The sequence below is a fragment of the Oryzias melastigma genome, linkage group LG15 (assembly GCF_002922805.2).
Source record: "Oryzias melastigma strain HK-1 linkage group LG15, ASM292280v2, whole genome shotgun sequence".
NCBI classification, from domain to species: domain Eukaryota; kingdom Metazoa; phylum Chordata; class Actinopteri; order Beloniformes; family Adrianichthyidae; genus Oryzias; species Oryzias melastigma.
The window spans coordinates 19,414,652-19,438,124 of record NC_050526.1 but is presented as its reverse complement, the minus strand read 5'-3'; the positions used below and the strand labels follow the sequence as shown (position 1 = coordinate 19,438,124).

At 38.3% G+C, this 23,473-nt stretch overlaps 1 protein-coding gene across 2 annotated transcripts in view; it reads right to left on the bottom strand.

The window, feature by feature from the left end:
• The window catches only part of prkg1b (protein kinase cGMP-dependent 1b), a 108,049-nt gene that overhangs the window by 81,415 nt on the left and 3,161 nt on the right, over positions 1-23,473 (bottom strand). Inside the window, exons 1-2 of one of the 2 annotated variants that reach the window (XM_024297553.1) lie at positions 20,483-20,972; positions 13,777-13,943 (exon numbers count right to left, since the gene is read on the bottom strand). In XM_024297553.1, coding sequence (XP_024153321.1) covers positions 13,777-13,943; positions 20,483-20,787 — 472 coding nt within the window. In that variant the 5' untranslated portion in view covers positions 20,788-20,972. Of the gene's footprint in view, positions 1-13,776; positions 13,944-20,482; positions 20,973-23,473 lie in introns of those variants that run through there. The other variant, XM_024297554.2, reaches the window with a different exon arrangement.

The following is a 23,473-nucleotide window of genomic DNA, read 5'->3' as shown; positions in this document are numbered from 1 at the left end:
TCTTAAATTAGCCAAAACAGCTAGCATGTCACTGAAATATAAGCTAAACTCCAAAATGAGCTTAAAAAAGTGAAAAAAGCCTAAATTAGTCAAAGCTAGCATGTAGCTGAAACATTAGCTAAACTCTAAAATAGCCTTTGTAGATGATGTCAAAATAGACCAAAAAGCTAGCAGAATGCCAATTTTTAAAACCTTAATACTGTAACTTTTTAACATAATTATGAATAACAAAAAGACAGGAATATTATTTCAGAATAAATAAACTTAAACCTTAAATAATTTCAATAATTTACTCTCCATAAAAATATATTTTGTCAAAATTATACAAGTTAAAAATAAGTGTGAGATAACATCGGGCCAGATCCGGCCCTCGGGCCTTGACTTTGACATGTGCTATAAAGTTTAATATTTAAAGTTAAAGCTCACACTATAATATGTAACTGAAAATATCTATTTAGCAATGTTACATGGTTGTCCCGAACACCACTCCATCTATATTAAGTGATAATCTGTGACATTATTTTGATTTGACTTGCTTAAAAAATATGAAGAAATATATATTTCTAGTAGAGTCAAAGACATAATTGATAGGAATGTCAGAAAAAAGGATGAAATAAGGACTTTTTGAGCACTCAAATATACTTAAAACCCCCAAAACAAATGAAAGAACATTCTGTTCCAGCTCTTATATCCCAGCACACCACACCACAGAAAGTACACATGAACCTCTGACTGTAAAACAACGTCAAGCGTAAAATTACCCAAAACTTTGTTACGACTGGATAACAGAACAGCCACTGTTCAATCCCCGGGGACCATGAATGTATCACATGTCACTCGTTTGTAATAATCCTCCCATAATTCGTCAGGAATCTTAGTCCAAGCCAAAGTAATTGGCCAACAGATAGTGCTCATTCTGTTTCATTAAAGCTTACGCTCTGCTTAATGAGCTGAGCATTTTTAATCTCCTTGGCACGTGAAACGGGTTGGATGTCTTATGGAAAATGATGCAACAGCCTTATATTGTCAAGTGTAATCAAAACAAGGCATTCTCTTCCTTTTTGGAAAATCCGGGAGGATTTGCTCCTTATTTGTTCCACTGTTTGCGCAAACAAATCATAATCGAACCCAGTCTATAGAGAGCTGGGGAAATATTGAACATTCCCAGGTGGAAGTGGGAATCCTAATGCAAAAGGTCAAAGGGATACATTTTAACTCCATTGACTTAATGAAGAAAAAATGTCAAGTGAAAGTAAAGAATAGATGGTAAGTCCTAAAAATGCCAGAAGACAGACATATTGATGAAAATGGACGCTTGAGTCTCCCTGAACTTCTTCATACGAGATTGTAGGTCAAATCTAAGAACAATTTCATTAACGTCAGTAAATCGCTCGGTTCAGTTGATGACTTTCTGTGGGGAAGGATTTGTCCATCACCCCGTCAATGCAAATTCCTCACCGTGAACCTGAGCAAACACAGATTATCCAGTCTATACGCCTGCCAGTCAATGCCACCATCCTGTACACACATCACACGACAAGTAATTCACCACAAATTTTAGTCAATGGAAAGAAAGGAGTTCTTATCATTTGGCTAACATTCAACTCCTTCTGGACTCCATCAATATCTGCCTTTTTTCCCCCTCAAATCCCAGCTTCACTACTTTCATTTTCCACACTGACATGCACATACAATTTCCAGATGAGAAAATCGCAAAAGCAGTATTAGCCCCAAAGGGGATGAAGGCTTAGGGATCATTCACAAATTGCTCATTAATTCCTGCTCTAAGGTGAATTCCTCGGTCTCTGTCGGAAAATGGGGGCAAACAATGAGGATCAGTTTTTATTCCAAGTCACAGGGTGAAAAACAAAGACCGCTGCCTGCTAATCGGAGAAGGAAGGGAATAAAATGTAAGAGGAAAATGAGGTAGGATAGATAGAATGGTGTATCAAAGGAGGAAGAAAGGATAAGGTGATGAGCAAGTGGGGAAGGATAGTGACAAGAGGACAGATTGGGGTCAAAGTTGGTAAGATGCAAAGAAGGAAGCGCTCTCGGTTTCATGGTTGTATGGAGAACTGATAATTTGTAGCAGTGACTCTGAGAACATGAGAGAATGAAAGAGAAAGTAAGTGACAAAGGGAACTCCTCAGTGGCAGAGAGGGAAAATAGGATAAGACACTTGCCAGAAAAAGAAAATTTTCTTTTTGTGTTTCAGGCAGCTGGTGCTCTGCTCAGCGCAGGTGAACTCATTAGTTTGCAGCAAACAGACGCGCACCATCTCCGCAGAAATCGCACAGGCTGAAGCCACATTGTGGAAAGTATTTGTGTTTGTTTGCGAGGGTTTTCAGAATATCAGCAGGCTGCTTGATTTTTTTTTTTTTTTTATTCTCACATTTTGTTGCAAAACTTCCCTGATATGGATTCTTCAGTTACTCAGGTCACAGCAATCCAATCCTACAGCGACTAACATATTTTGTTGGCTTGTATAACCTTGAAATCCCATCAACAATACCACCAATCAAATGAACAATAAAAAGGTGAGGGTGAGTTCATACATTACTTGTTGGGATCAGAAGCACACAAAATAGCAGAATTCGCTTTTAAATGTGGCAAGATTTTGTGTTTTCTGCTAAGTTTCAAGCGGCCACCATGACGAGGACAGATACTCAGCCACTACCCAATTATGTCATTCCAATTACAGCTCTGCGGTTCTCCTTCCCAGAGTGACACCTTAATGAGCCTCCTCAGACTGCTTTGTTAAAGTCACCATGAAAGCTGATGGTTCCAATTCGTGACCGTCTCAGGTCAGCGGTTACACTGCGTGTCACGTTACAAACTATGAGAAAATTCATTTTAGTCTTTCAATTAATCCAGTTTGATATGCAGCCATTCTTGCAAAAAGAACTTTTTTTGCTAAAGATGTTTCTTCAAAAAATCTGCTTTTTTTTCCAGTAGCGTTCAGGTCAGAGAACATAGATCTTTATAGTTTTCAACATGAGCCTCCTGAGATTGTCAAGAAGGGGTGGTGGAGGACCCAAATGCAGGAGACCAGGCTTGGTGGCAGAAATTTAAAACATTTAACTAAGTGAAAAGAAAAGAAAAGGCAGTGGTAGAACAGACCAGAAAAGATGACCTGACAAGGATCAACTGAAAACCAGACACTTAAATAGGCTGAGGGCAATTAAGAGAAATGAAGACAGCTGTGGATTGTGAACTTGAAACTTATGTGACTGAAGGGCCAAAAATCATAACTGACAAAAAACAAAGCAAAGTCCCCACAGTACCCCTCCCCAAAAGGGCTGATCCCAGATGCCCAAAAACAAAACACTTGGCATGGAGAAGCAAAGCAAAATCAAGTCCAGCAATATTCAGGGTTCCTGCAGCCAGATGGATCTGAGGGGTATCAGAACCCCTCCTCAGACACAAACATGAAGAGGAGAAGTCCCAACAGCTCTCCCTAGGGACAGGAAACATGAAGGGGAGCAGCCCCAGTGATCCTCCTCCGGAATGGGAAACGCCCGAGGGGGATGAGCGGCAACCATCACCAGGGACAGGGAACATGTAGCATGGTCCCATGGACCCTCCTCAGGAACAGGCACATGAAGAGGAGCGGCCCTGGTGACCCTCCACGGAAACGTAAAATTTGAAGGATGGCCCCCAACAGTCCCCCTCAGTAACGGGTTCGGGGAATATAGCATGACATGACTTGAGTATGGCTGCATTAAATTCCATCTGATGTGGTATGACTTGGTGTGGACTGCAGTGGTAGAAAACCCTGCAACTGCAGCAAAAATTCCCCTGCTGTGTCCAAGGTGGTCAGGTAATTCTGTCAAAAAGTGGTGGTGGAAGACCCAAACGCAGGAGACCAGGCTTGGCGGCAGAAACCTAAAATATTGAATTAACTGAAACATGATTTTTAAATGAAAACACCATGGAGAACCAAACCAGTGGCAGGCAGAACAGAGTAGATGACCTGTCAAAGCTCAAATGAAATCCAGACACTTAGGCCCAATACGAATTCTTCCCTTCTCCATAGCGCTTCTCCCTTCCCCTCCATTTGAAGGGGGAATCTGAGTGTAAACTGTAAGTGCATCCAGGAAATGTATTTTTTAAATCCGACCCTTAAAACGGAAGGATATAAAGTCCTCCCCCTGGAGGCTAAACCAAGTCGTGCTGAGAAGCACTTTTCAAATGAAGGGGAAGGGAAAAGGGCTAGGGAGAAGGGAAGAATTCGGGTTGGGCCTTAAATTGGCTGAGGGCAATTAACAGAAATGAAGACAGCTGTGGATTGTGAAAATGAAACTAATATGACTGAAGAACAAAAAATCATAACTGACGAAAAAACAAACCAAAGTCCACAACCCTCACAGGATCCCTCCCCAAAAGGGCTGATCCCAGATGCCCAAAAACAAAACACTCGGCAGGAGAGGACATAAGGGACAAAACAAGTCCTTTATTGATTTCAAGGTGTGCTCCTCTCTTTCTCTTAAGTTGTTATAGACTGTGGCACTACTTTTTCTTAACATTTTATACTGCATCTATTATTTACCACAACAAAGAAATGTCTCTCCTACTTTTGTCTGCAACTGAAGCTCAAAGCAACATCAATCTTTTTCCCTAAAAGTTAAAAAAAGGTTTTGCAGGAACTTCTTTCTCAACTTCTTTTCATAGATTCAACCTTATAACCAAATCAAATACTTTTTCCTAATTGCACACTTCAAAATGCTTATTGACTAATTCAGGAAGTGGTATTAACCATTTAGGAAATGTATAATTTTTGACCATGATTTAAACAGAATCTGCTGGATCTTGAAGCTTGCAGAGATGAAGGTTTTCCTTTGCAGTTTCCTAGTAACATATTAATATATTCTAGTGCAAGCTAGGAGTTTATGAAGTTCAGCTCTGATGGCAATCCTGTCTGTTTTTTTAGAGATCGTGGTTTGTTATTTTAAGTAAAAAACTGACGGTGTGTTTTAAATGGAACTTTTGAAAAAGCAGCCCATCTTCTGCTCTTTTGTATCACTGTAAAGACACCCTAAAAAGCACCTAGAGTCATCCTTTCATTCTATTTCTGTCCTCAGAAATTGAAATTGAGCTGCTCCGCATGCCTCTGGGTGAGTCTGAGGCGGAAGTGTGTCATGCTTCATTATTAACCTGCTCAGCTGCTGAACATGGAAGCGGTTGTTGCATCACGTCGGATCCACGCTGTGCTGACACGGGCTGGTCGAACCAATATCTCTGAGCTGCACCGTTTTAATTTAGCGGCTCTTTTTTTTCTTTCCGCCTCGAGATACCTCGACAAAAGCGTCGGTTTTAAGTGTGCATTAGTTAAGTTGCCAGGCAACAATGTGGCGCGATGTGTCTGAGCTCACATTCCTGCAACCCAGTTCATCCGTGGTAAACACATAGCTGAGGAGTTCTAGAGATGAGCAGATAGTTTAATAGCAGAGGCATCTGCTGTGGCAGCTTTAAGTGAAGGGATGCTGAAACAGTGGTGGGGAAAAAATAAAAATAGAAAGATCGTGCTTCTAATTTGTACATTGTGTCCTTTCACACCTGTGATGCCGAGTCGCACTCAGGTGCCTCTGAAGATTATATCTCTGAGCTCAATATAAGAGACGAGCCCATCTTTTTTTACTCTGCCTCACTGAGCACAGAGAGCATCCCTGTGAGGACTCCAGCTTTCATCACTGCAAGAGGATTTCACCCCAAACAACATCCAAATACCAGACAGATATTAATTGTTCGTCAATAAACGGTGTCTGCAAAGTCACTATAAGGGAGTTTTTAAGTCATAATTTAATAATGCAGCTTGTGAGGTGGTGGAAAGTTGTGGGAGATCATTATATAGGATTAAATAGGCATGGTTTATGAATTATGTAAACAGATATGTGCTTTTTTTTCTCAAAGATGTTTATATTTGGTTTGTGCTGAGCGCACACAGATCAGCCCACACACAAAGGCAATAGCTGCTGAAAAAAATCACACCATAAAGAGTCAAAAAAGCGTGAGGTATCGGTCTCATGGTGAGGAACAAGCATGAAGCCACTGTGGGTAAACACTTCATTGTTATTCTGACGTAAACCCTCCGCTGCAGAAAGGGGAGAGCACATCCACGAGCTGTCAGGTGAAGTCTGAAAACAGCACACTGACATTTGTCTCTGCTGTCTTCAGACATCTCATAATGCCATTTAAAACTCACTCAAACCGAGTTTTCCAGCAGAAATTTGTCAGCATGTGCTGTTTGCTGTAACTAACGACAGGTTACAGGAAATAATTGGGACTCTCCAATTTGTGTCAAGAATGTGTCAAATCCTGGGTGCTCGCTCACATCCCCTATCCACCTGTGTAAAGTGCTCCACTCTGAATATAGTAGCTTGTCAAAGAAGCTGTCAATGGACTGTGAGCACTCAGGGTTTGAAGCAGCAGCTTCCTTTTCTTACTTTCCACACTTCACTGTCTGCCTCCCTTGAACGTTTACTGAAAGTAATAAATTACTCCGTTAAGTCATTCACTTGTAATCCAAAAAAAGACGTTCAATATGTTATGAAGATGTTAAAATTGAACTTTTATCCTGATTGACAAGGTTATTATGCTTTTTTTTTATTTATTCATGTCGACTTTGTGAATGAAAAGTTGCTAAAATTGAAAGAAAAAACATCCGGTGGACTTTGCCTGCTTGGATTAAGAATGCAGTAAATATTTTCTTTGGCTTGTTTGGAGGATTCACTGACCAGGAAAAGGAAATGTAACAAAATGGAAAAAATAACCACACTAAGAGGATATGTGTGACCTAACTTTGCAATTTTAAACCCACATGTGCGCGCCCATGTGTGTTTAGAAAGTATATGCCATTTACCATCAAGCAACTTTTCAGAGTTGTGTAGCAACAGATTTTCTAAAAAAAGAGACACATTTGGAACAAAACTTTTTTGTGTGTTATGATTGGCTTTACCAAGAAGATAGACAAGCAGATAGTCTAGCTATAAATAAAAAAGTGGCTTACATTTATTACTCATTTTATTTTGCTTTTATTACTTATTTTATGGCTATGTTTTTGATATATGAGTATTTACTACATATTTTATCCATCCTTTTACTTTATTCTTAAACTATTTGATGTCAATTATAATTTTATTCTTTTAGAAACAGTAAGAATGAGGCACTGACCAGTGAACATGTGACAATGAGTATAATAAATCTATTCTTTTCCATTTTAACCCTTTTCTGCATAGCGTTGCTTCAAGACAACAAACCTCATTTTCATGTCTTACCATTGGCCCTTTGAATAAAAAAACTTTTTTTTAATGTAACAAGTCATTTTACTGTCCAATAGAATGATGTGTTGAAAGTGATGTGAGTTTAATACGGGTAAAGATAGGAAATCTATGTTATATGTTCATATTGATGTAGATGTATAAAAATATGTGAATGTGGATTAGGATTGAAGTAATTTTGATACTTTTTTCTACTTTTTAAAAATGATTTTACAGTAAAAATGTTCATTTTCAAGTTAAAAAAAAGATGAACTGTGGAATTTGTACAGTCCTTTTTTATTTCAAAGTGCTTCTTTCTTAGCTTCTCAGACATCCAAACCCCCACTACTTGAACGTAGGCTCAGAAGAAGTCAAACATTTTAAACTTTTAAACTTATATTGAGGCATCTGATTGGCCAGTTTATAAATAATAGGACTAGCAAGGACATGTAAAAAAAAAAGAACTCAAGGGAGGAGGGGTCATTTAGTTTTACTCCCGTAAACACTCCATGATTTTAAGAATTTTATGAGTAAACTATAAAACAGAAGACAAGGTTTACCAAATCCCCCCCCCCAGTATAGTTGCCATGGAAACTAATCTAGCCACACTGGTGAAAATTTTAGTTGGGACCAAACTAAAAACCTTTTTTATTTCTAAAAACTTGGTCTTCTTTACATTCTTTATATAGAGCCCCCTAGCTGTTACTTGGTGAACTGCACCTGGCTCTCCTTATTTTTCTCTTCAACATGCTTGACTTCTAAAATCTAAAGTACAGCTTCTTCCAACACACTTGTACTTTCAGGCCAACCAGGGTTTGTTTTTGCGGCGCTCACCAGAGTTTAGATGAGCTTTCCAAGTGAAGCAGACAGAGGAAATGAACTCTAGTCCACAGCAGTGACGCTCCCCCTGGTAGGAGTCTCGCATGAGCACAGCTTGTTTTTATAATGAAAAAGCAAAATGGGGAAGTCACTGTTATTTTATCTAAATGTCATGAACAAACTGTTAACCAGCCACTAAAGCAACAGTGGGAATAATTATCCAAAAGGAAATTAACAACAAAACCATAAATGTAGGGATCTGCAACATTTCTGCTAAATATCTGCAACAAGAGGACTTTAAATCAGAAAAATATATCCTTGCATCTTCCTTTTCCTTTTTTAAAGCTTCAACTAGATCTCAGCTAAAAGAAATACACTCGCTTTCATAAATCGATTGTCTTTGAGGTTTTATTTTTGCAGCTTGGAGTAAATCAATAAAATTATGATTGACTTTTTTTCCAAATTTGACCTTTTCCATAGATCAAATCACCAAATGAATTATTATGGATTGATTGGGAGAGTAATCAATAGTAAAAATAAATATTTAGTCATCTAATCATGTACTGTTTTAATTTAACACCAGCTGATACATTTTAAAAAGATAATTTCTTGTTGAGAAAACAGGTGCTATATTTCTATTCAGCATATTCTCTAAAGGCACATTTGTTTCTGCAAACACAGTTTCATTACATTAAGCAAAATGACACTATGAAGGAAATTGCAGAGGGTTTTTCCTGCGTATAAAATACTTGAGAGTAATTGGATGTGATTACACTAGTTATTATCATCATCATTAGACACCTGAATGGGCCTTTGGCGATGACACTGCCAATCAAAAGCCTATTCCATTTCCATGGAAACGTGAGCCTTTGTCTTTCAGCCGTGATCGGTGCTTAAAAGAGGACAGATGCTCGTGGCAGCTCAGCGGTTGTGGCCGAAACGCATTAAAAAAAATACAAAAACGGATTAAATCATCTGTGGAGAAGCAAGCTGGTTTGGCACAAGTTCTGTGTGATTTCCAATTACAGAGGAAATGTGTTGCTGGACTGGCAGATTCTGTTCAATATATCAATAAAAGCATTAAAATTTAAATATTTCAAATTTGAAGTGATGATTTATTAAGATGGTTGGTTCTATGTGCTTCTATAGCTCACATCAGATCCCTAACACGTGTAAATGAATACACAACATGTCTGCAGTGTGAATGATGACTTGTCACAAAACTCAAAACTTAATTTGCAAAGAAAATAAGGTAACGATGACCTAATGCAAATGCATGACCAACCTCACAAAGCACAAAAGCACTTCCTGGTTTTGGAGTGTACATCTACTTCATTACCAGCTTGTCCCTCTCAAAGGAAGACAGATGGAGAAGCCACCAAAAAAATAAAAAGAAAACAAACATATTTATTTTCAGCATCCCTGAGGGAATAATAAATAGAAATTAATTAACTAACTTTTGATGTTGGATGGCACGTGACCACGGCTCCACTGAAGCCCTGTTTCCAATTACAGCCCCGCTCTTTTTTCTACGACTGTCAAAGGGAAAAATCACAAAGCCCCTCGACAATTAATTGTTTAACAGATTTATATCATTCATCTTTCTCTCTTTCTGTTGCGCTCGAAAAAAAAAATGCAATCAATCATGTCAGTGGGACATATGCTGAATGGGTGCAAGGCATGGCAAGTCACCTCTGAAGCAATCCTCTTCTTAGAGTCCTCATCATGTGGAGAGATTGAAATTCACTGACCAAAGACTTTAAGGCTCAGGAGAGATTTCTGCTCCGGCTAACTGCGAAAAAAAGCTTTCCCCCCTTTTTTTTGGCTTTAACACATTGGTGTGAAAAAACAACAATAACGCAAATAGATTTTCTTTGGATGCCAGGGAAGAAACAAACTATGACGTAATATTTTTTTTAAATCCCAACAGTTCATCCAAGGTTCCTGGTACACTGTCTATAGTTGTGTTTTGCATTAGTTTTGCATAAACTCTTTGCATATGAGGCTTCTCTCTGCAGACTGCAGATAAGGGCCAAAAGTCATGCCGTTTGCTTAAGCAAAGCTCCAGCAGCGCAATCTAAAAATATTCTCTTATTACTGAAATCCTGCCTATAAATCCTACTTAAGCGCAGAGGTCAACTTCAGCAAAATGTACCTACATGGGCTGAAAGTTGGCCTCTGTGAGTCGCCTACAAATGGAAGTGAGCCACATTCAAGTTGTGTGACTGAAATTCTCAAAAAGAAATACAAAAGTAAGGCTGCAAGTGTGGGATGCTTCAAAACTCTTATACATCTAGCTGCTTTTAGCAAAAAAAAAAAATCACATTTTGCTTGTACACTCAACTCAACTTTCTCCATTAGTTTAAATAAAAAACTCGGCCTCCAGGTTTGTCACAAATCTTTTGTTTTAGAAACATAAACCCAAACAGAACATCAAGGAAATGTCTTGCCTGATTCATTCACAATTGTTAAATAGCAACCTTTAAATGTCACGGCGCCGACGACGACCAAAAAAAAGTCAGCGGCTTTGTTTGTTTTTAACTCCTTTCTGCATCTTTTTGCCTAATCTCAGCAATGGATGGATAAAAACGGATCGGGTTCTGTGTTTCACAGTCCAGTCCCAGTTAGAAACACAATAAACATCTAGGGGTAATGCAGAGCAAATGTATATTTCTGTGTTGTAATTTGAGGTAAAGTTAAAGCCAAAGATTTGACACTTTTTATCTCTCTAACACCAAAGACGTTGCTGGTTACCCCTACATAGCACAACCCTATGACCAATAGTGCTGGATGGATCCATCTCAAGTTGGTATCACATTTTCACTTGTTTTTATTTTTCTAGTGTTACAAATTATTTATATTTCTACAAGTTGTTCTTTTTTTTAAATCGTTAAACGTTTTGAGTCATTTTTGTATCATAGTAACTTGTTTCTTTTGGTTTGTTGACTGTTTTGCACTCACTTTTTATTTAATTTCAAGAAGTTTTTATTTTAAGTAAGATATTGTCCTAATTCTGTTTTATGTTTATCAAGTAATTTAAAAAAGGGAAACTTACAAAAAAACATTCATAGTGATTAAAAAAAATTAGATTTTGAGGTTACTGTCAGATCCAGTGCACTTACGAAAAATATTGATATTGGTATCGATATTGACCGGCATCAGATCAATACCTAAATGATCTGTATCACCCAGCTCTAATTCAAAATAGGAAAACTTGAACAAAACAAAACAAAACAAAAAATAACATTCCAAATAAAAACAACTGAGATTTTGAGGTTAATTTCAAATAAAGCGCATTTACGAAAAATATTGATATTGGTATCGATATTAACAATATTGATCGGCATCAGATTGATACCTAAATGCTCTGTACCACCCAGAGCTAATTAAAAAAGGGAAACTTGGAAAAAAAAAACATTCCAATTAAAAGCAACTGAGATTTTGAGGTTCATTTCAAATCCAGTGCTATTACAAAAAATATTGATATTGGTATCGATATTAACGATATTGAGATCGATATTTAAATTCTCTGTATCACCCAGACCTAATGAAAAAAATGATAAACTCAAAAAAGTAAAAAAATAAACATTCACGCCAATTAAAAACAATTGAGATTTTGAGGTTCATGTCACATCCAACACATTTACGAAAAATATCGATATTGATGTCGATATCTGCGATACTGATCGGTATCAGACTGATACTCTCAGTATCGCCCAGCCCTATTGATTAAATTGTTGCAAGATGGCGCATAGTTGCATCTTTTTTTCTTTTTTTTTGGCAAAATTGCACTTCACTACTGTAAAGTGTTGCATGTCAGCACAAAGCTGCATTTCTGCACGTCAAAACCTGGTGGAATTACGCTGAAGAGTTACAGTAGCCAAAACACTGGAGCTTAAGGTCTAGTGTTTAAAGGGTTAAACCAGTTATGATCCCACAACTGGATTTTTTTTTTTTTTTAAATGTCGCTTCCATTTTTACTAAAAGGTAAAAATGAACAATTATCAGTACTTTCTAAGCCTCTGTTTTTCTTTGATTGTCATTTTTCTTCATGAAATTACAACACAGCAGAGAACTTTTTTGCTTTAAGGTAAACCTGTTTTGCAAGTCAAACAAGTTATCTTGAAATTCTCTTCAACAACCAAGGATATTTGGTGTCGGAAGTGTGTCTGTTTTTGAAAAAAATGATGTCATATCCTGGAAAAATGGCAACAACTGTGATATTTTTTTAACAAAAGCTGCTTCCTATAAGCTGTAAAGAGTGATTTTAAGCTGTTTTTGTGCTCTAAAACCTCTAATAAAGATCTTTTTTGTGTGCTCCACCAGAGGCTTCATCAATATTCTAAAGCAATGGAATTCAGTCACTTCAATGCTGGTCGCTTTTGTATTAATGTCAAGCACTACTTCCCACTTCCATGTGAATGTGCTGGAAAGTGCTGTGAGTTCAGAGTAATATATAGTTTGGAATATCATTATGTGTTATACAACTATCAATACATTTGCTGCACAACTTTTCAATCTATGAAGAGTGCTCAAAAAATATTTCCCTGTTCCCTACATCACTATTTTTATGATTCTGAAAACACTCTTCTGTAAAAGCAAAGGGCTCAAACACAAACAGGATAATGAAAATAGAAGATGTCAGGAATAAAATAATAATGTTGTGCTTAGCTCCAAAAAGCTCCAAAATTACTAGAATTTCAAGCTACATTCAGACAAATTGTGTTTATTTTTCCTCCTAATGTTTTTCCGGGAACCCCTCTTGACTAATTTACAAGCACGTCGAGCTTTTTATGCAGATTGTGTCACATTTTGCACTTCACTTCATGCAGATCAGAATTCCCTCCATTAATGTTGCAGCTTTTGTTCCGTGTGAAATGTACTAAACTCACCTACTGCCAGGTGTGATGGGAAAAAAAGGGTTTTAATGATGTTTGTTCTTTCACCTCTTAAACTGAATTCTTCAATTTGCAATCATTGCTGATGAATTTCTAAACTGTGAGTGCAAAGTTGCGATAAGTATCAACCGAATTGTATGTGGGTAAATAAAATAAATAAATACAAATAATGTTTGGCTTTCTTTTGAATTAAAAATCAAAGTTTTTTTCTCTTAAATGCTGCTTAGAAATGAAAAATAAAAAGGAAAATTGCTCTGCAGCTGAGAATGTGTCTGAGAATGTCCAAGTTCACTGCCACATTACGATCAATTACATCGCCCAGACATTGATTGAGGCCATTTTCACTGAGGTCAAATCCATTGTTAGGGGCGATTGCTCAATGAACACTTTAGTGCAAAGGCTCTTGTCGCCAGACCAAGCAGCAGAAATGTCTTTTCATAAATTCTATCAGTCCCAGTATGGACATTGCAGTGCTGGTATTGTAAGCAGAGCTTTTCATACTCTTGATTTGAAAAAAGAAAAGAGAGAAAGTAGAAATGCTGATGAGAAATGAAGCCTTCAAATAAAACTAAAAACCTGCGTGACATGGCTGGATCATACAGCTTCAAAAAGCATCCATCTTCCACCAGAAACTTATCAATAATGCCCTTTAATTTAACTTCCATGATTGCCGTGATGGTCTTTTTGAAGAGACATAGAGTCCAAAAGATGTCAGAAACCATTTTTTTTTCTTTTTCCAGATTTGGTGTTCTTTTCATGTCAGCGGTGATCGCTTGTAATGATCTGAGTCGGTGTGCTTTTACCTTCCATGACGTACACCAACGAGCCCACATCGCCCTCCTTTATGATGCAGCTGTCCTTTCCATACTCCACAGGGTACATGCAGTCCACGATCTCCTGGATCTGAGACAGCTCCAGGTTCTTCATGAAGTCATTATCCAAGATGGCCTCCTTGATCAAATCTTTGGACCTGGGAGAAGAGAAAAACAAAAATTAGTGCAAATTTACTTTGTAAACTGATTTTAACGTGTTCTTGTAGAATTTCTCTCATGATAGAAGGCACATACATGAAAAAAAATGAACTAGAAATTGCATTTCTGAGTATTTCTTTGTACAAATCATTGTGATTTCTTACACTGCTGGGTTTTGTTATTTTAGTCTGGGGTTGGACCTTGGTAGTCTTGATTTGTGAGCTTTATTTGTTTTCTTTAGGTAGGGAGCTGCTGAATCCAATGGTCACATAGCTGAGTCAGCAGTCTCCCTGAATTATTTTATTTTTGGCCAAGGTTCCAATTCCCTTTGGTTTGTCTTCTTGTTTAAACCAGCACACTAAATATTCAATTTTGTTCTTTCTTTCAGGACACAGGATTTCATTTATTTAATAAACTGTCTTCTTTTTATTCTTACTTGGTGTCCAGTTTTTGTCATTGTCCCCTTTTTTTTCCATTTTCCTCTAGACTTGAGGCATGTGTGCCCATTGGGGACGTAACAAGAACACTTTTAAAATAGATCAAAATATGATTAGAGTGGGTCCTAAAAACTGAACTCATTTAGGACGAAATTAAGAAAAAAACAACAACATCTTAGCAATTACAGAAGTTTGAATAAAAGAGAGCAGGAACATTGGGAAACATTTCCTCCTTTTGAACACCTCAAGGTGAAGCCTTGTTCCTTCCCTTCAGTCGCTGAAAGAAGTTGTTGAATAAGAAAATACAGGCCTAAAGGAAGCAGATTGTTGCCATTCAGAGGGCACCTCTGAAAGCCAATTTGTCCTTCAGACAGCAAAGTCATTCAGGCTTTCCATAGTTGTGAGTTCAATTCAGTCATCCAGCAAGAAAGAAAGAAAGAAAGAAAATGAACTTTATAACTAATGTGCATTTCAGTGACATTGTTTTGTTATGCAGCAATAAACAAAAAAAAATGTTGGGAATGTTAGATAACAGTATGACACGGGGATTTTCTTTAAATTAGTTGTAATCGTCAAAGATATCACTGGGAATTTTATAAAAATGTGTTGACCCAAAAACAAACGTCTCAAATGGAGACAAATGATCAGAGATGGAAACAATCAAAGTGGACTGAAAAACGGTTCGTCAAGTGAAAAGCTCAGTTTAGATTCGACAAGGCGTCAGCTCAATGAATGAAGTTAATACTATGTGCCAGTATTAACCCACAGCAGGGGTAGCTTTGAAACATTGATAACAGAAAATACCCACAATCCCTTCCTCTGACAATTCAAACTATTCGGTGAAGCACCTCTCGCATTTTTCCAGTGAGTTCCTGTGCCTTGGCAAGCCTGAATCTCGAAAAGTAAACAACCTGGAAGGTATTTATGGAAAGGTCTTCACAAGCTACATGCCAATAGCAGGGTCTGCGTATCTGCACAAACAATGTCAGGCAACAGAATCAGGAGTGCCCAGAATTCTTTAGACTCCAGCGCCGAGCTCCGTGTCTGCTTTAAAACAAACTTCTTTTCAGAGTGTTTATGACCCGATGCTTTATAATCTCACTTCTCCTCGTGTTGAACTTTTAAGGTCACATGAATCTGTGTCTCCGTTTGATTGTGAGTCACAAAACCACTTCTGGGGATAGTGCGGCCGTATTGAGAATAAACCAAGGAGATGCCAGCGTCGACGAGAAGCAGCCACCGCATCTGGTACATGGTGCGTAAATACCAGTTATAAATATCACCGGCATCTACAGAACTGCAGCGCTCTTTTTTTCAGCTAAAGTTCCACTCCAACTGTGTTTTTACCTCATTTAAAAGCATTCTTTTAATTATGATTATGCAGCTTTAAGGGAAAATCAAAAAGCTTGTGCTGTTTTTTTAAGACATATTCACCTCTAATATCCCAGCATTCCTTTGTTTACATTCTCTCCTGCTGGCTTAAAGCCCCTCATCATCCCAAGCTAACATTAGTAGTGCAACAAAAAATGGCGAGCAATGTCTGAGCTATCCAGTTGTACAGTTTTGAACGCTTTTCTTCACGTGGCTGCAGTCTAAGTACAAAAAAATTATATTTAGATGTAAGTAATGACTTTCTGTTTAAGTGTGATGTTTTTAAAGTTATAAAACTGATGTTCTTACGTATTTCTGAGCGCTAGCAGCTCCACGCTAACATAGCTGACCAGCGACTATTGATGACATCATCAAGTGGAAGTGACATCCAAATTAACAGACACTTTGGCGAGATCCAAATTCTTCCCCCAAGCCTCCGACTTCTCCCTACCCCGTCAATTGAAGGGACATTTGAAGAAAAGGGGTGTCCGAAATATTTTTTTAAGGGTAAAGCAAAAATAAAACTATATATCTCTCATATCTATCTATCATAGACTATCCCTCTGCCAGGAAGGTGAGCCGTGTCGCGCTTTGCCGCTGGGAAGAAAATGTTTTTCTTCACGTGGGTGTGCTCTGAAGCACAAAAGATTGCATTTAAGTTTAAGTAATGACTTTTTGTTTTAGCATGATGTCTTTAAAATGATAAAACTGACGTTGATGTGTATTTCCAAGCGCTAACAGCCCTGCGCTAACGTAGCTGACCGGCGACTGTTGATGATGTCATCGTGTGGGAATGTCGTCCGATATCGAAGACACTATTTCTTTCCAAATGGAGAGTTATGGACAAATCTTAAATTCCATCATGAGAAAAATGCGACAGGAACATGTTAAAAACACAATTTTCATTGAAGTGGGTCTTTTAACACCGCAAGGCCCACTATATCAAATAATTGAAAGAAAATTCTTTTTTTGAAGATTTAGATGTTTTTTAAAACCTTTGATATAAAACCACAAAAATATTGCATTTTGTCATTTTTTAATCAGATCTAAAGTAGATAGTATTAATCATATTTTTGGGGTGATTTGGTGAGTTTTTACTCACAATGTTAGTCTAAGATGTAAAAATATTTACGTGAGAGTTCTTTTTTTGCCCATCATTTAAAATTTGATCAATATATTTTTAATATATTGTAATTAGGAATTCATTATCAAGTAATTTTGCATTATTCTAATACAGCAAGTAGTTATTTAAAGAAATTAATAACAATAGACAAGCTACTTTCACCAAAAAGTTTTAAGAGTTTTTCCCACCAAAGATTTCATGGAGGCAGCCATCTTGAAATGAGCAGGAAAAGCCCTTCTACTGCCCCTAGTGGAATAATGATGAACTACAGGGCAGAATACATGGACCAAATGGGTTTCTAAGGAGAGTTTGAGATAGAAGTCTCAGAAATGCATTTATCAAATATGATAAAAATTGTTATAAAGGGTTAAATATGAGTTTCGGCTAAGTAAAGAGTGATGCAAATCATTGACAAGCCTTTAAAAACTCATGATTTTGAAATTTGTGAATAAGACTGAACTGTTTATGAAGAAATTCACATTATTGTCTCAAGAATTGGGAATTCCAAACATAATAGGGGGAAGGAGAATCGATTAAATCTGCAACGCAAAACATGAAGTAATTTTAAGTGTCTTTCAATTGGAAAACATCATATTTAACCCTCTAAAACAACCTGATTGTTTCCACAGCTCACAAGATTTGGATGGATCATTGATTCAACACAGAGAAAAAAGCATCACATTCAAAGCCACGTTTTTTTACAGGCTTGTAGTCATGTGACCAACAGCATCAGCTTTGCATACTTTGGTTTCAAGGCTGCAGTAAATTCAAACAATGTGCTGTTTTAGCATCAACGGCTCACATCTGCCAGTACATATATCTCTTTCTGTCCAAGTCATTTTCATTTAACACTGGAGGTGAAAAGGTGAAAAAACAAGCATCCAACTTTTCTGGATATTTATACAATTTAAAGCTGCTATAAATAAAAGTATTTTAATTCTGTGCTTAAAGATGTGGTTTTATATTCTAACTATTTTTCAAATCTTTCTCAGTTTTCAGCAAGAAGATAATTAGATCCAAACAGATCCCGTTAGTTTTAGTTGGAATAAACTTATTGTTTTTTTTGGGAAGAAATGTTCTTACCAAATTGATTCTCCACAACAGACCCTATTGTGTACATTACACAGCAGAAAATATGTTGAATCAACTAAACAAAAGAGAGTTCCAAATCTACCCCCTCTCAAAGCTGACCCCCAGCGCTCTGGAAATGTGCCTCATTGACCCCATTTCTGTTGTATTTACACCCAGGAGGCTCGCAGCCTTTCAATTCCGATCGCCGCCAAGGTTGAGTAACCTCTTCCAGCAAGACCCTCACGAAAACATCTGCCTTCCTCTACTTTACGAGAATGACATATTTGCTTTCATCCGCTGGTGAAGTTTAAGGCAGAGCCAGTTCAGCCTTCCTTAAAAGGAGAAAATATGCACTTTTAGGAGGAAAAAGAGGAGAGGGGTGGCAGAAAAGCAGGAGAGGCTCACAGAAATGAGACAAACAAAGAGACATATAGGGTGCAGGGAGCGTTCAGAGGGCGCTGTACGGAAGATCAAGCAAAAAGACAAACTATTTGTTGAAATGGAGCAGACTTTATGGCTGCACTCCAGCAAGCAGAACATAATGAAAATTTATTAGAGATGTTTTTAATCCACAAGGGTAATGGCATAATTAAGCAATAAAGCAAAGTTATTTTCTGATTAAATCCTTTAAAACCTAATAAAACCCCCCAAATTCACTGAGCTGCTTTGGTAAAAATAAGAATAAAAAGAACATAAACACAAATAAGTGGACAGAACCCACTGATGTAATTAGTTTTTATTATTTTAGACCACAATTGTGGTTATTAGAGGAGTAATTAAGACTTAAAATGTTGCCTAAGTCAGATCTTTAACCCTTTAACACCAATTCCAGTGTTTATGTTCTTTGATTTACTGTTACTTTTCAACCATTAATGCGAGTAATTCCAGCAGATTCTGAAGGAGAAGATTGTCATGTAATCGGTGGAAAAGTTACAGTTTGTTAAAGATTTTGTGTTTAAGCGACGCCTCAGGTGTTAAAGGGTTAAATACGTTTTTTGGCTGTGTGTGAGCATCCAGCCCCATTCATTTTAAATGCATCTATGAGATTTTGTTACGGTTAAATACAAACTTTAGGAGACATATGCCCTAAATTTGACCCTAAAAATAAGCAGTGCATTATGGGGCACACATATATAAATACATTCCTAAAACACTTAAGTCATTTCCTCAATTCAATTCTTGGATTACTTATTTTGGAATATATTTTGGGTTACTTTTGGAGCAATACAAATTTTTCTGGTTATAGTGGTATCATTTTAACCCAATTTATACTTTTTTCCCTGATTTAAACAGGCAAGTACCTTCTTAACTTTAAACTTTGGTTTAAAAACAACTCAACTTGGTTTATTTTTAACTATTTAACAGTCATTTTTGAGACACTACTGCAAAAGTATAGTTTTTAGCTACAAGAAAGAGCATCATGGGATGCAGTCAAATGATGACGAGCTACAATTTAATCTACTCTAATAAAAGTGTTTAGTTGTGAAAAAAACATGGTACATTTTTCAAAAATGTAGCAGCATTTCTGAAGGAGGAAATGCATTGGATGCCAAAAGTTTCTTTTATTTTTTGGAAATGTAAGAGCCTGAGGGCAAGTCGGCCAAAACTCAACTGATTTAGTGCCTGAAGAACTAAAGCTAAAAGCAAAAACCTTGACATAAATGACACATGTGGTAGCAAAAAATAAAAAACAGGAACTGAAAGCATGGACTAATCTGAGGACTAATCAGCAGCAGCAGTAGCCATGGGAGGGAAGGATGGCAAACAGAACACAGGTGTGACAGAAGTAAAAGAAGGAGACCGCCGAGCAAATCAAACGGAATTGATATCAAACACAGTGTCTCATGATGGAAATTTGGAAAACCTTTTGATGTAAAACACTTGGAGGAAAGGGGATAAGGAGATGATCACTCAGATTTGACAGGAAGTCTGACGCATCAATGTTTTTTGTTAAAACATAAAAGGAGAAAATGTTTTTTGTGACTAATATTGTACTTGATTTAAGCAAAATAACAAACTTTAGGTTCACAGACTTCAAGTATTGCTGATTTTTAATTGTTCATTATTGCAAATGTCTAAATTGGTTTAATTTTTAAGCCTTTTTTTTAGGTTCATTGCTAAAAAAATGGCTTGTTTCCATGGAAGTTGGTGAATAAACAGCAATCCAGCAGCTGCTGAAACTTCCAAATCTGTATGTAAACCCAAAATGATCCCTGTATTCCCTCAATAGACTTTAATTTGTCTCGTTTTATCGCGAGGGGTTTCTGATAATCAGCCTTTTGCTCGCTTTGCTGCCAGTATTGATAACACTCAGTCACTACTTCATGTATTTTCTGTATTTTACTTTTTTCCTCCCAGTGTTGCCTCTCTGGTGGCGCATGCACGTCTGTGTACGTGCGCGCGTGCGCACCATTCTTGCGCTACAGGTGAAGTACCTGCTGCGCAACACGAACGCACAAGAATCACACAGGTGTGGAAGAATGGACAATGAAAGAGATTTATTTAAAATATAAAGAAATCAAAGGTGGACACCTACTGTGGGCTTTTGGGGTAGAAAGGCAGCGTGACGTGGCTAAGATCCTGGATGTCGAACGCAGTGGGTTCTGCAGAAATAGCCTGCCTCTTCGTGCGCTGCTGCTCGTGCAGCTCATTCTGCTTGTGGACCTGTTGGGTTGCCGGTTTGATCACGGATCGGTACTTGTCCAGCTCGTTCTGCAACCTCTGGATAAGTTCGTCCTTCTGGTCGAGCTCCAGCTCCAGCTCGTCAATGAGCGCGTCCCTCTGGCGCAGCTCCTCGATCTTCTCCTGGAGCGCGTACTGGAGGTCGCGCAAGGTGCCCATGGTTGCGTCTCCACCGAGAAGTTTAGCGCGCGCTCTGCTGCTGGATCTTTACCCTCTCTCCTCTTCTGAGTGGCGTGGAAACTTTCTCCGGCATGAACAGTTTGGAGAGGAGGACGCGGCGGCTGCTGCTGTGTTGACACGCGACTTCCACGGTGAACGTGAAAGCATCACAGGCACAATCACGCAAAGTTTAATGTCCCCGTCTTCATCCCTCTCTCCCTTTCTCCCTCTCTCTCTTCCTCCACCTCGCGCGCAGTGATGTGACAGCGTGGGATCGCCTCCCCGAGTGCGTCAGGCTGCGACCCACAGAGAGCGAATTGGCGAGCAGGGCGCCACAATGCGGTCTGCCGCTCCACAGAGAGAGCTGCGCGTCTCACATGATTGAGGAAGAAGTCGGTGAGGAAGCCACATGGGCTCTCACACACCTCAGCGGCTCGCCCCAAGGCTGCCTTCCTTGGCGCGCGCGCGGATGAGAGCGCAACCTTAATGAAGTTGAAGGTGATGGAGAATAAATCTCTGCGCACTGTTTGTTTGATATTAGGAAAAAATATATAATTTAGAGCTTAATTAATCAAAGGATTGAACTTTGCTTGGCAAATATTCATTTTTTGGGTGGTAATTACAGGAAGGTAGGGCCAAATATTTGCTCGTAAATGCCAAAGAGGCTCATGACTCCACATCTAATCTGGTGCTGTGTGCGCTCTGCGCGCCGCTGGTGTCTGACCACTTGATCCCAGTGAGTCATCTGAGGCTCAGTGAGTCTGACCCCAACTCATTTAGAGGAGGGCGAGCTGCCTCGGCCAATCTGATGGAATTGGGGAGCAGCAGCAGCAATCACTGCCGGGTGGCGGGCAACACTGGATGAGGAGGAGGGAGAGGAAGGTGTGTTTTTTTTCTTGGATAAACCTGGATGCTGCGAACTGTCTCCTCAACAACTGGGATTGGAGGCAGATGGTGCATTAAAAGACCACAGCTGCCCTCGTGTGGCAGGTTTAAGGAAATCACAGAAGGGAGAAAAAAAAATGAAATGATGTGAATGCAACTATTGAGAAAATGCTTTTTAGTCAAGTTTTTCCCATCAAAGGGTTCACAAGCAATCAGTGTTTTGCACAACAATTGAGACATATTAGTTAAATTTGCACAAATATGTCTAAAAGAGTGAAAAGTGACTAATTTATAGCTTTTATAGCCTCAAAGTGTATTAAAGTGATTGTTTTTGTCAAATGAACAAATGCAGCAAAGTTGACTGCAGGTGCCTCCACCCAACAGCAGAAATCCCGCCCACTGTCCTTCAAAGCTCCTCAGTGCTTCAGATTTCACCTCTCTAGCCTTCCAGCTCGGCCCGTTTCCTAGGCGGATCAATAGAAACAGAATCCGCTGCTTCTTTCGGCTGTAATCTGAGGAGACCAGCCGGCCGCCGCCTGATGGTGCCACTCTAATGGGGAAGGGGTCACACTGGATCTGACCCCACTTCAGTGGACAACTTTCTCCAGAACCTCGGGCTTGGCACGGCCGCAAACGCACCTCTGTTCAAATATTAATTCAAATGTTTACAGAGAAGCATCCGACCGTGCAGACTAAACAGTCGCGTGTTATTTTAACTTTTTTTTAATTTTAGAAAGAATGAATGAACTGCCATATAAGTTTAATTATCCTTCAAGGGGGAAAAAATGCCAATTTTGTATTTCTTACGGCTGTTTCATAAGATAGATAGATAGATAGATAGATAGATAGATAGATAGATAGATAGATAGATAGATAGATAGATAGATAGATAGATAGATAGATATGTTTCTTATGAAGGAATAGGAACAATGAGAACCTTCTCTGTTTGCAATTAGCAGCTTATTACAGCAAATTAAGATTGGAAATGTTCTCGTCTCCCTAACTGAATTAACCTCAATGTTTGTTGCAGTTGTGTTGACAGTAATGCTGCTTGGATGAGTGAATGTTTATTCTTCTATTTATTATCAAGTTAGAGTCCTCCAGATGTAATTAGAGTCCCTTCTGAAACCAGGATGTTTTATTGGGACAGATATTTCAGGGAGGGTTTTGGTTTTAATAAAGGAAACTTTAGATTAAAAACACACTTCGATGGAAATTGAAGTTTTGGTGTTTCTAATGTGTTCTTGTGGCGTTTTTCTCACGATGGGTGACATATATATATAATGAAAATTGAGTGTTTCTTTGAAAAAGAGGCATTGGAAAAAGTTTGGAGTTGTTGCAACAAACGTCTCCACTTACAGAGAAATAGATCTATTAATATCTTCGTTTTCCTCATCCAAACCCGCTTCTGCCTAAAAACTTGTTTTTGTTAGCTTGGGGCTGTGAGGGGCTATAAGCCAGGGGTCCCCAAACTTTTCCTTGTGCCACACATAGCCAAATTTAAAATAGATAGATGGAGCCCTGCTCTATAGCTGTAGAGAGCGTAAACAAAGGAGGAGTGCAAGATGTCACCAGAAAAAGTCTCTAGCCAGAAGAGGAAATTTCCTAAACTTTAGGAAACCCTTTCAAAGTTATATTTTAAAAACTTTTGAGAACTATCAGCTTTTTAGCTTTTAAATGTGAATAAACTGTAGCTGTCTAACAGTTTAGTGAGCAATGGGCTTCAAATGGGACAGAGAACGTTAATCGTTTAATTTCTTTCAAGTCAATATTAACAAATCTTCAAATATCAAAAGTAAAA